At 41.0% G+C, this 12,229-nt stretch overlaps 1 protein-coding gene across 3 annotated transcripts in view; it reads right to left on the bottom strand.

Moving 5' to 3' along the window:
- Positions 1 to 11,854, bottom strand: part of LOC136294079 (L-threonine ammonia-lyase-like) — a 32,262-nt gene extending 20,408 nt beyond the window's left edge. The window contains exons 1-3 of one of the 3 annotated variants that reach the window (XM_066191525.1): positions 11,684 to 11,854; positions 6,757 to 6,783; positions 3,190 to 3,532 (exon numbers count right to left, since the gene is read on the bottom strand). In XM_066191525.1, coding sequence (XP_066047622.1) covers positions 3,190 to 3,532; positions 6,757 to 6,783; positions 11,684 to 11,784 — 471 coding nt within the window. In that variant the 5' untranslated portion in view covers positions 11,785 to 11,854. Of the gene's footprint in view, positions 1 to 3,189; positions 3,533 to 6,756; positions 6,784 to 11,489 lie in introns of all 3 variants that reach the window. The other 2 variants (XM_066191523.1, XM_066191524.1) reach the window with 2 other exon arrangements.
- Between the last annotated feature and the right edge of the window lie 375 nt (positions 11,855 to 12,229).

Below are 12,229 nucleotides of genomic sequence, written 5' to 3'. Positions count from 1 at the left end.
AAGATAAATCACCAAGTGAGACAGATCCAAAAACAGCATGACAAAATATTTATCCCCAGCAATATCTGGCGGCGTCATACATACAATGTATAGTGTATACAGTAATATGTACTGACATGTTTTTCAGACCGTGGGACTTTCCAAGTGAATTTATATAAACTAAATATATCTGAAACAGATACTTGCTTTAAAGCACACAGTTAAACTACATGTTTCAGGTGAACGTTTCGAGGCTTTTCAGTGGATTTCCAAGCACACGTTAAGTTCCTCACCCATAGGTGGGGCCAGATTCTCTACTTTGCTTCTGAAAATCCTGACATAAGAGCTTCCACTTGCTGCTCCTTTGCAAATCTGGCTGCAGAAACTGAAACAATGGAAAGTGCTTAGCACACTAATAGGATAATAGTTTATATCCTAAACATCCTAATCTTGCCTATGCAAAATAGAACAAGAACACTATAAAAGAGATGCTACTAGTTCTTCACATACCATACTTGTTTTTGTAGAGAACCTTGGATTCTAGAGCGAACAATCAGAAAAAGGATTTACAGAGATGAATCCTGTGAATAATAAAGTTGCTAAGTCTCCTACATTTAAAAGTGTGTCATTAAGTCACTCCTTACCACAGGGGTGGTGTACTTTAGATTGAGATTTTTCTTTAATTTTGATACTCAGGATTTTAATGCTTTAGGTTATCCTTTTTGCCTTCCTTTAACTGAGGATTTTTTCATGTAGCCTAAATATAGCAATTACTTCTAACAAAGCAGGCATCAGTGCTATTTGCAGCCGAACTGACCTGATGTGTGACTTCATAAGACTCATTGAACCAACGTGTAAGATTTCCCTTTAGTCGCTGTGATCTTATCTAAGGACTACACATAGCATATCTAAGGTACAATGCACAGCACAGCACCCCTCTGACATCCACAAAGCTAACACAGCACAACCCTTTTACAGCTCCTTCAACAGCAGCCAAATCAGGTGTCCAGTTTAATGTAAGTTCCTAGTTTTCTTATGCTCACTACCTCTTTGACATGTTTCAACTCACTCATGATGTTGTATCTCAGCTCCAAGGCAAACTCCTGTTTGAGGAACCAGGATGCTCCATCCATGGTTTTACCTGCAGATTAGGAACCACCCTGCAAAGTGTTTCTCCCTTCAATTAACTAAATGGATTACAGTCACACTCACTTTTTTAGTCCAAACAAATGTCCTTGAAAAGGGCTCTTACCTCTCAACGATGAGTTAAAATAAAGGTTTTCTGTGTATTTCTTGACACTGCTCTGTGCTTTTGAAACAATGCATGAAATGCACTAATGACTTCTGCACGAACATTACTTTGAATAACAATAGTCATAGGCTATTTTCACACTAAAATATACAGGTTTTTATATGGATATAGGTTTTCCACTATTCTGATAATTTTAAAAGCATAGTTCATTTAAAGACTAAAGAAAGTCAGTGTTTAGCCTGAAACAGTAAATGCAGGAAGGGGATACAACTGGGCTGCATAAATCTGCCAGGGAGACCCAGGAGAAAGGAGCTATTTAAGTTGAGGGGTGTCATGGTTAACCTCAGCTGGCAACTAAACACCATCCTACCACTCGCTCATTTCTCTGCCCCTGTGCTCTGGGGGAGATGAAAATTGAAAGGGTGAAAGTGAGATATCTCATGGATTAGGATAAGAACAGTTACTAAGAAAAAATAAATAAACAAACAAACAAACAAACAAACAAATAAATAACAGCAACAATGTAGTTATAAGGGAAATAACAAAGGGAGATAAATAAGACCCAAGAAAGACAGCGTATGAAATTGAAAACAATGGCTCATCATAAACCAGCTGATGACCAGCCAGGCCCTTAGCCACAGGCCCCCAGCCAACTTTCCCCCTAATTTTACTGCTGAACAAGGTGTCATATGGTATAGGATGTCCCTTTGGTCAGCTGGGGTCAGCAGATCCAGCTGTCCCCTTCCAGCTCCTTGTATGTCCCCAGTCTTCCCATGGTGGGACGGAGTGAGGAACAGAAAAGGCCTTGACTCTGTCTAAGAGCTGCTCAGCTGTAACAAAAACATCTCTACCTTATCAACAAGATTTTCGTCACACAGGCCCATGCCAGCTACTGTGAAGAAAATTAACTCTACCCTAGCCAAAACTTCCCTGCATTCCAGCCAAACCTTTTATGCAACCTACAGCCCCAAACTGTCTTGTGCCATGTTCCTTTGACACAAGACACACTTCTTCCGTAATGTGCTACAAAATGCACAGCTATCCTTATTTTGAGAATGCTAGGCTAAAAAAACCCACACTGGAAGTAATTATGATGTCTGTGGATCAGCAGGGATTACATGGGAACAAGGACAACTGCTGCACCTTGAGGACCCAGCCACGTCACTCCAGGGACTGCTAGCCCCAAGCAGATTGCAAGGTTCTTACCCTGTGCATGCCAGAAAAACAATCCACAAGGATTCATTGAGAGCACAATGTGGGGCTGCTGCAAGGAATTGCCGTTTGGCAAAGACACTCTTTTCACCCACCAAAAGGAAGAGATTACCTAGAGAGCCCAGAGCAGCCTGCTTGAAGAGCTCCCAACAGCAGAAATACACCATGAAAATGTACGGAAATACAGTACAGCTTGCCATTGTACTTCTCTTATAGCAGACCTTGTACATTGATGGGGGTACCTCAGGTGCACATTTGTGCGTCCTAACATCCTTATTTTGCTGAAGACACCTGTGGCAGAAATACCTGGTTACAGAACATACCCAGCCCTTCCTGGTTGGCCTGACTGAGAAGGCAAATCTGTACCTTCAAACCCTCCAAATATGAGGGCTGGTTCCAAATTAGACCCTCCCACAAGAGTGCTTACCCAAACACTGGTAGTCTGCCACCTCTAACTCACGTTCCTTACAGCAGGAGTTTTTCACTGGGAGCATAATATCACAGTGCATTAAGTCTATGCCTAATGTGGTTTATCCTTTGTTTACAGGTCACGGCAATCTTTGAGGATTTAGGTTAGTGTAAACAGATAAGAAGAAAATTATTATTGACAGTTAAATACAATTAATATGAACATGAGTCATCTATCTGCTGCGATTCACACATATCCTTTCTTCACTTCTGATCAACTCTCATAAGGAAAAAGAAAAGAAACATTGGGAGAATGCAAAACCATAAAGATTCCCTACCGTGCAGGGGGTTTTCTGAACACCAGACTGGATTTTGAAGGCTGCTGCACTAATGTCTTCAAACCGAATCAGCTTGTTACAGCTTGCCAGGCTGGCTCTACTGCTTGGCTGAGGGATGCAGGAAAGGGCCTCCCTAAGTAACTCCTCATTTCGGCTCACTATCTTCATTTCCCAGGTCTTCACATCCCCGTTCAGGTAATCCTCCTCACCAAAGTCCTTCAGTCTCTCGGGGTTGATAGAGGGTGACTTCTGCCCAATAAGGCCATTTCTTACGGGCACATCCTTACAGCAGTGAAGATCACAAACTGCTGGCGTGTCTTGGTTCTTTATTTTATTGTCATCCCTGAAAACAAATAAAAGAAACTTGTTAGAAAGGCTGGGATGGTTAAGATTTGATATTTAGCATTTTAGAAGGATGCATGTCTAGCTGCTCTTCGCAAGTCTTAAACAGGCAGAGTGAGTTGCTACTGTCATATTACCTCCCGTAGGTGCACTCAAAGATACTGCAGCCTTCCAGCTGTCAGAAAAGCCACAAATAACCCAACATGTGGGCAAGCTGTGAAACTGTCCTGCCCAAGAAAACAAGAAGTATATAATCTTTGTTGTCTGGACTGCCAGACCTTCCTTAGTACTCATTATTCAACGGGCAAAAAAATGATCCTAGTTTAGAGCTTCCAAAAATTTTGGTATAACTGGAATTTTACTTTCTGTACACAATTCTATCTTTTTCAAAAAGGGCAAGCAGCTGCTGCAGACCATTCTCATAAACTATTAATAGCAGTAACAAATGCCACTACACTGTACACAAGAGGTCTGCTCTCTGCCCTTGCATACTTGTAAAGCATACTCTTGACAGCCATCAACTGCCTCGTGACGGGAAGGAAATTACTTTGATAAGAGATAATAATTATATCCTCCTGCAGAGCTAAAGAATGAGGTCTCCTGATCTGTGGGTTAACATTTCATGGGTAAATACATGTGTAGATATGACAGAGATGTGGTGGCACAAAATTCTCCTTCCCCAAGGAACTTGGGAGAAACAACACTGCTAGAAAAATTTTCCAGATTTGCTACCTTCAACTGCCTGACTCTATGGTTCATCATGTTCAGTTCACAAGGAACAACGTACTGTAATGCAGGATTTTGTAGTCTGTTAACAGACAAATGCAAAACTTCTAGGAATTCTTGGAATTTGGAGATTATTACAGGGAAAAGGAGCATTAAGCAGAAGACCAGTGATTTGGAAAAGAGCTGATACTACCCCTGGTTTGTGGCTATGATTAGACAGATGGTATAAGCTCCTCTACCTGACTCACTATTAATCTATTTGGTAGAAATGGTATTCTAAAAACAAACATGTTAAATTATGTCAGAGATTCCAGCATTATCTCCAACAAAAAATATTTACCTTTTTCCTAAAATAATTTGGGTCTAAGTTCTGCAGTTATTCATCAGCCGGGCTGACTAAAGCACATTTTACATCAGTGATCAGCACCATAATATGCTTTGTAGCAACTCCCAAAAGAATTTTTAAATATTTAGAAACATCTCTTTTTTGAGCAATTTCTCACTTTGGGCAGTATCATCTGTTTCCTTAATGGTGTCAATAATCTGCGCCAGTAGCTCTGGTTCCTATTACACTTCTAATTTTTCCACTGAGGAATTCACATAACAATATGGGCAACATAAAATGTTTTATTATTAGAATCAAGTAATATACCAGTAGAATCAATCATTCTGTATACCTTCACAGGAGAAAATTTTTGTAGCAAGATCTTCCCTCTCTAAAATTAATGAGAAAATAATTTTCTAAGATAAATAAAGTATATACACATTTGTAACCTTTTCATGTCGAAACTTGTGATCTAAAGTATTTTCCCAATACTGTATCTTACAGCTGATAGAGCCTAACACCAGGCCTTCTGCTTTCAAATCAAATAACTTATCAAGTAGCTCTGTTCCACACTTTTCTGCAGCTCTGCTCCAGTGAGGTTAGACAGCTGGAACACTTCATAAACATGTTAAGCTTCCAGTGTTAGTTTGGGTGCACATCAGTCTGCTTAATGCAAAGCTGAGAACCAGATCAGAATGCCTCCCCGTGAATTTATTGCAGCACAGCCCCCACAAAAACAGCAGCAGCATCCAAGGGGCCACAGCACTGTCAGAGTTCATTCCATACCTCTCCCTTCCAAAAAAATACTTTCCATATCACAGACTCCCATAACCACTCTAAAAAGAAGAACGGATACGTCTTATTTCTGAACATACTGTTTAAAATGTTTAGCAAGCATTAGCAATGAATTATGTTTGTTACACTGGAAATTGGTTAAAGGGGTCTATGTAGGGTAAAAAAAAATAGGCAGATCAAAAATTTGTGATTTTATGGGTCAAATTTTTTATCCAACTGGCATTTGAGATGAAAGAACAATTCTCATTTTTCATTGCATCTGTTGCAATCAAAATGTCTACTAAAACACCCAGCCAAAGATAACCACAAGAAGTTTATTGATGAAACAGGATTCAGTGAGAAAGTAAAAGTGCGTGGTAATGCCTCATAACACTAGTGCCATCAAATATTTGTATCTGCAAATAGAAAGACCAAAATGGCATACTGATTTTTTGCCCTACTCTTAGGTTTCCCTTTTTTGTGAGAAAACTAAAGAAGGGAAGTAAATCAGAACCTCAGTCCCTAATGTGCAGTACCACTCTCATGACCAGTGAGTATCTGCTCAGGACTTCAATGGAGACAACACCTTGTGACCACTGGAAAAGAGGAACAGAAATCAAACAGAAATAAAAATATGTATAGGCCTTCCAGGCTTGAGCTAGGTTTAGAGCACATCTGAATCATTACCATCTTAATGTTTAATATGAAAACTATCATACATTTGCATCTGAAAGGTCAGCAGCCTCTTTATCAAGGGGATATCATTCTATTGTATATATATATGTATTGTATGTATTTATCTCAGAATATCTTTGATTCCTCTTCTACACTCACATGCTTCATTGACATTAGAGAATGACATTTCCCCGTATTGAGCCCACCTGGATGTGCCACAGACCCTCCTAGAGCTCTCAAACTCCCAAGGTAAACAGTGGGCTGAGGTTTGATCTCATACCACAAATGGGCAAATAATGACCCTGTTGGGTCAAAAGCATTTCTTGCCTCAAAAGCATTCCACATGCTTGGCAGAGATCTGTATGGATTTCTTTTACAGGAACAGCCAAAGCAGGCAGGAAAGCATGCAAGTGCTCACAGAAACACAGCACATGACTTCTCAAGCACAGTAACAAACCATAGCCCCCACTCCAGCAATCATGTCCACCAGATGAAGATCTGAGCCAATATAAATACAAAGCCCAGCATTATAAAGCACTGTTCCTTTCAAATGGAGCTTTGCCTTTTATGGAGTTTATCAAAAGTTTTCATTAAAAGGTCTGTTTATTTCCAGACATAAAACAAATACCCAGCTGGCAAGCTTTGTCACATGGTTATAAATTACAGCATTTTACCTTTAAAGTGATTAGTAAAAGCAAACATGAAATTACAGTTTATAAACCTACTTTTTCGAGAACAGCTGCTCAGCATAACTGGAAAAAAAGAGAAGATCCATATGCAGACATTCCATAAACAATTAAGGCACAGGAAAAAATATAATTTGTTTAAGTAGATAGCTTTACATATTTAAAATCTCAAAGTCAGTGCAAAGACAGTGTGGACCAAAATGTACTCCTACAATAATAAAAAGCAACAACTTGCAATAAATAATTTTTCTATTTCCAGTTTGGTTTTTTGAACATACTGATAATATTCCTCAAGTTAAATAGCACTAGGGGAAAAAAATCAAAAACAGTAATATTAACAAACTAAGAAAATAATAAACCAGCAAAAATAATTTGGGGATGATAAAAGGGAGTAATGCATACTATACCTAAAGACCACAAGTGTTGCCTTCATTAGACAGAGAAAAAGTGTCCAAGTGTCCAATGATGAACAGCTACATGTCCCCATTGTGAAGCATGTTCAGAGCGCCTCCCTCAGGACCCACCAAACAGACTAAACAGATTAAACTGATGCACTGGATCTCCTCAGCTTCTAAAGCTGAAGGTGCAAAATCTGCAAAATCACACATGTCCAGGGAATGGCAATTTATTAAAGCCTAGTCACCATTCTGCCCAGTATAAATGTTAGAGGGAGATGGTGTGAAAGTATCAGGTAGAAAATTTAAAATTTCCCTTCTTAGAGAAAATAATTAGCTCACAGAACTCATTACCAGAGGACTTTATGAAGAACAACAATGCAAACAGGCTCCAAAAATGCACAACTAAATGGAAGTAGTGACCAATGCATACATCATTCTAGAATTAATCTGTGATTCAGGACGCCCCTGAGCACTTGGCAAACTCCATGAAAGCACATGAGAGAAAGTGTCTTAGGTGACTTTCATTTTTCTCCCAGCTCTGTTACTGGCCACCCCTAGAGAGAGGACACAGAGGAGGACTGTGTGATCTTTGGCCCAACCCAGTGTTGCCATTTTGATTGCAGATGTACCCGATATCAGCAGTTGGCCCATTTGGCAGCTTTTGCACTTTCAAAATGATTCACAACAACATGTTTTGAGGCAGACATGAAGTTGGAATTATGGATATACATTACCATGCACTGGTTCACAGATGGAAATTCAACTATCACAAAAAGAAACTAATTTTAATGTAAGACTGAAAACTCGGCCTTTCTTTGTCATTTCTACAGCAGATTTTATCATCTGCATTCATAGTGATACACATTCAGTATTAAGAGGGACTGATAGTGTTGCAAAATGTGCAAATGTAAAAATTTTCTCACGCAAGGATGATTTTGATGTTAGATGTTTGTATATTTTCAGGCCTAACCAAGAAGAAGGGAGATTTAATCCATGAAAGAGCAGCTAGCAAGCTCTAAGTGATGTTTTGTGCTAGAAAAGCAAATGACTTGTTGGAAGAATTGCCTCAGTAATGTTTAGGTCTTGACATGCTTCAATGATCTTGGACCTCCTAGGAGGTTAACAAAGCTTGGGGACAAGGATGTACCACTGATAGTGGACACAAAAATGCAGAATTTATGAGCCCCAAGGATATTTGGCAGAATTCCCAAGACAAAGGAGAAACTAACAAAGCCAACTCAGCAGCTGTGCTGAAATCAGCTCTGACTGCGTAAAAGGTGATTTTGGCAGGGGCAGATTGCAGCCACCAACCCAAGAAACCAATGACCCAAAAAAAGAGAAACACTGAGCATGAGGACTAATTAGCATGAGAAACAAGAGAATCATTAACCAATAGAAGATGGTATTCTAATTAATAAGAGAACTTGTAGCAAATGAAAGTTAATTCATTTGTTTGTTAAAATGTGTAGATAGTAAAAAGCATTGATGTTGGTGTGCCTGGTTTGTGGAATCCACAGAGCACCCAAGGCTTGTGCAATTCTCAAGTATAATGAATGGCTCTCTCAGCATGCAATTATTGGCTTGTTGCACACCAGGTAAAGAATATCATTTTTGTGGACAACAGCACTATGGCACAAGTTCTGTGGGATTCTTTAGCATCCTTATAGGCCTGTGCCATGACAAGAAGTTCCAATTCTAATGCCCAGTTTGGGCTGAGCAGTCACAAAATGGTAAGCTTGAATACCACTTCAAACTCATATGCACATGTTCTCTGCATGTGGATTTTAATTTTGTCCTTTCTTAATGTTTTCGGTGTAGGGGTTTCTTAAGCTCACACCTATATGCTGCCACCATATTCAGGTTCCCTGAAGACTTTCCTGGAGCACACTAACCAAGAGACATTGGCAAGACACAGCTTTAGACGTATTTGTCACCTGCTTTCAGGTAACTGGCCTCAGATCTTATGCCTGCAAGTTCAGAATACCTACTAAGGCAAATGGTGACCCCTTTAAAGCCACTTCTGCCTCTTTCCTCAGTGTTGAGCAGAGATGGGTCATGCACAGGGGGCAAGGCAGGGGGAGCAGCCTGCTGCAGGGAGCAGCCTGTTTGGCTTATGACTGCAATGTGACTGGGATCTGCTCTTACAGGAGTGAGAAAGAGGCAATCCCAGGGTATGACAGAGAGGGCCCTTTCCCTCATCCAAATCCCTTTTACCCAGAACCTCTCCAGCTCCATTAATCCTTCTAATTCCATGTCCCAGCGCTGTCTCCTCTGACCCTTCCTGCTCCCTGAGCCTCCCAGACCCCTCTGATACTTTCCTTGTTTGCTGCAATCCCCTTTTCCAGTAGCTCCTGAACATTGCTGTTCCATCTCAACTCCTCTTCTACATTTTTACCCATCCCCAAATACATCCAAATACTGCAATAGCAGCAATTCTTTAAAGCATCTCAGAAACTTGTGCAAGTAGGACTTTATGAAAGAAAAATGGTAGAAAAACAGAGACTCGCTGAGATAAAAGTGTCAAGAAGGATCATAACAAATGTCATCTTCACTTCCAGGAATTTCAGGTCATGCACTCTATAGTGCCTGAGTGCCCTGCACACCACTACAGCGTGACAAGTAAACTCCTGCAGGCACAGGGAAGGAACACAAGATCTCTCTTTGACAATAATTTTAATACAGATCAAAGACAATACTGCACTCTAAATATGACTGTCTTGAATTATCAGTATTTTGTGTAATACTAGTACTTAGAAACACCCATCTGAGACTGTATTGCTCCAATTAGTGGCACATACAGGATGGAAATATAAAATGCATGTCTGAAATTTATATACCTAAACACTATGCAAAGTGACTGTTCCTAAGCCACACAGGAATCACCAACACCTTCCCCTAAACAGAAAGACAAGTTCAGCAAACATTAGCTCAACTTTATTGATGGAAACTGGGACACAGATCCAGTGACTTGCCTAAGACTTCCGCAGGGCTATTTATCAGAGTGTCTTAAAGACAAAGAGATCAGGGCTTAGTAACCAGCCTGGATGACAAAGTGTGAGCACTGTGACCATCCAGCATAGACAGGCACATAATAACCAAGCCTTGAGACTGAGCAGGCCTTTATAACTCTGCTCACCACATACAGGTCTGACAAACCCGTGTCACGCTGCACCAGCGACACACACAAAGAAAGCTCAAGCTCATGCAGGAAACAACCAAGCTGTATTACCACCTCTGATAAAATCTCTCCTTACTTTCAGTAAGTCAGATTTGCCAGAGCCTAGCACTATATATGGCTTCATCTGTGGTCTATTGCCATTCTTCTATGGTCTTCTACACACTATGGTCATGTCATCACCTACTGCTGGCAATGGCAACTGGGTGTCAGCTGCTAAACAGTTAGCACTAGAAAAAGCAATCTGAAAGCAAAAAGAATTCACAAGGCCACCCATCATGAAAATGCTGAAGCAGAGGTAACCAACTGTCTCTCAAACAGACCTGTCCTTCTCAAAAGTTCTTATAAGACATTCACAACTGTAAATGTCAAATGATCACTATCCAACACTGCACAGAGTTTGGCAGCTAAAACTCTTCAAGGAACTAAACTTTTTCCTAAGTTGAATGTATTCTGAGTCTAGAAGTTTTCTAACACATCTAACACATCTCCATAATCCACTTCCAATTAGGAACGAACAGCGTAACTCAAAATAGAGGCAAGAGTGGTCCTGAAAGGAGATTCACAGTGAACTGCAGAAAAGGTCATATCGCAGGTGACTTTGGGCAAGCCCTTTTTGCAGGGCAGAAGACCCTGTCTTCCTCTTTATTAACAGCATCAGGCCCACTGAAACAATTTATGTCTTAAATGTTAACAACATCTGTGACAAGGAGACGCAGGAAATGAGAATTGTTCCTTGTTTGTACATCTGGCTAAAACAGCATGATCTCAATAGTGGTGTCCAGATAATAAAACTGAGGGAGAAACAAACTATGGAAAAGGTTAAGAATGAGGTTGCACAACACCACCGTGCCATGTGTGTGCACAGCCTCAGCTCATGCTACACAAGCACACTAGATGACTCTTAAATTCCATCTACTCCATCCAAATCTGAAAACAGGAATTTACGATCACCATAAGCACCATAACAAAGACAACCACAGAGCTGCAACAACGGGATCTGGCACAGGCTATCTCAAGATAAATTTTCAGCAGTCCATTGGTCTGTCTAGGGTTATTTCTGATACTGCACTCATGAAGAAATAAAAAAGTTGAACTCTGAGGGCTAAAAATATTCAAATCTCCACCATTTCTGGTGGATTTTTTTTGTTTGGTTTGATTTCTTAAAGAAAGTAAGGAAAGGAAAAAGAAAGCATTACCTATACAGCACAGCGACTAAATAAACAACGAGGTGAAGCAAAACTCCAACTACGACACCATAAGGAGGCAGGAGGGGTCCAGGGGTTGCCATGTCCGTGGGCCTGGCCCTGGGTGGACCCCGAGGGCTGACCATGACCCCTCAGGGGGATAAAGGAGCGCTCTAGCTCTAAGTCAGACAGCAAGATTCTCCAACCTTTGCCAGAAAGGATCGTAGTCTTCGTCTTCCCTGTAGCGGTCCCTGGGACTTCTGTTTTTTAAGACCCTGAAGTAGATAAACTGTGCTGCAAAATTCATTGTAATTCCTGGTGCAAAGCAAAGCTGGAGACTGCTGGCAGCGGACACACCTGCCTATGAGAAGTGTCAGCCCTGCACTGCCTGGGTGGGAAACAGCAGGCAATGTGCTGTAAGCAGCTCTCAGCGCTGGCGGGGGGGGAAGTGCCTTGGAAAGAGATGGCTGCTGCTATTTAAAGAGATTATTTCAGAGCCCAACCTGTCCTTGTCAATTTGAGTCAGGGCCTGGATTACTCTTGGGTGACGCTCTGTTAGCAGGACACTTGAAGCTTTAGTTACTTACTGCTTAGCTGTGGAGCATGATCCTGACCGGCTGCAGGGCCCATGGCTGAGCAGCAGGAAAGGGGTGCCAGGTTTGGGGTGCTTGAGTCTCTGCAGGGATCCTTTAAGGCAGTCCCAAGGGACACAAGTCCTCATGACTGAGGCACAGCGGAGACAGCTCAGTTAG

Source organism: Chamaea fasciata, unplaced genomic scaffold, assembly GCF_029207755.1.
Source record: "Chamaea fasciata isolate MVZ Bird 193981 ecotype frontalis unplaced genomic scaffold, bChaFas1.0.hap1 SCAF_9, whole genome shotgun sequence".
NCBI classification, from domain to species: domain Eukaryota; kingdom Metazoa; phylum Chordata; class Aves; order Passeriformes; family Sylviidae; genus Chamaea; species Chamaea fasciata.
Note: the sequence above shows the minus strand (reverse complement) of the source record. Positions and strands in the feature narration are given on the sequence as shown.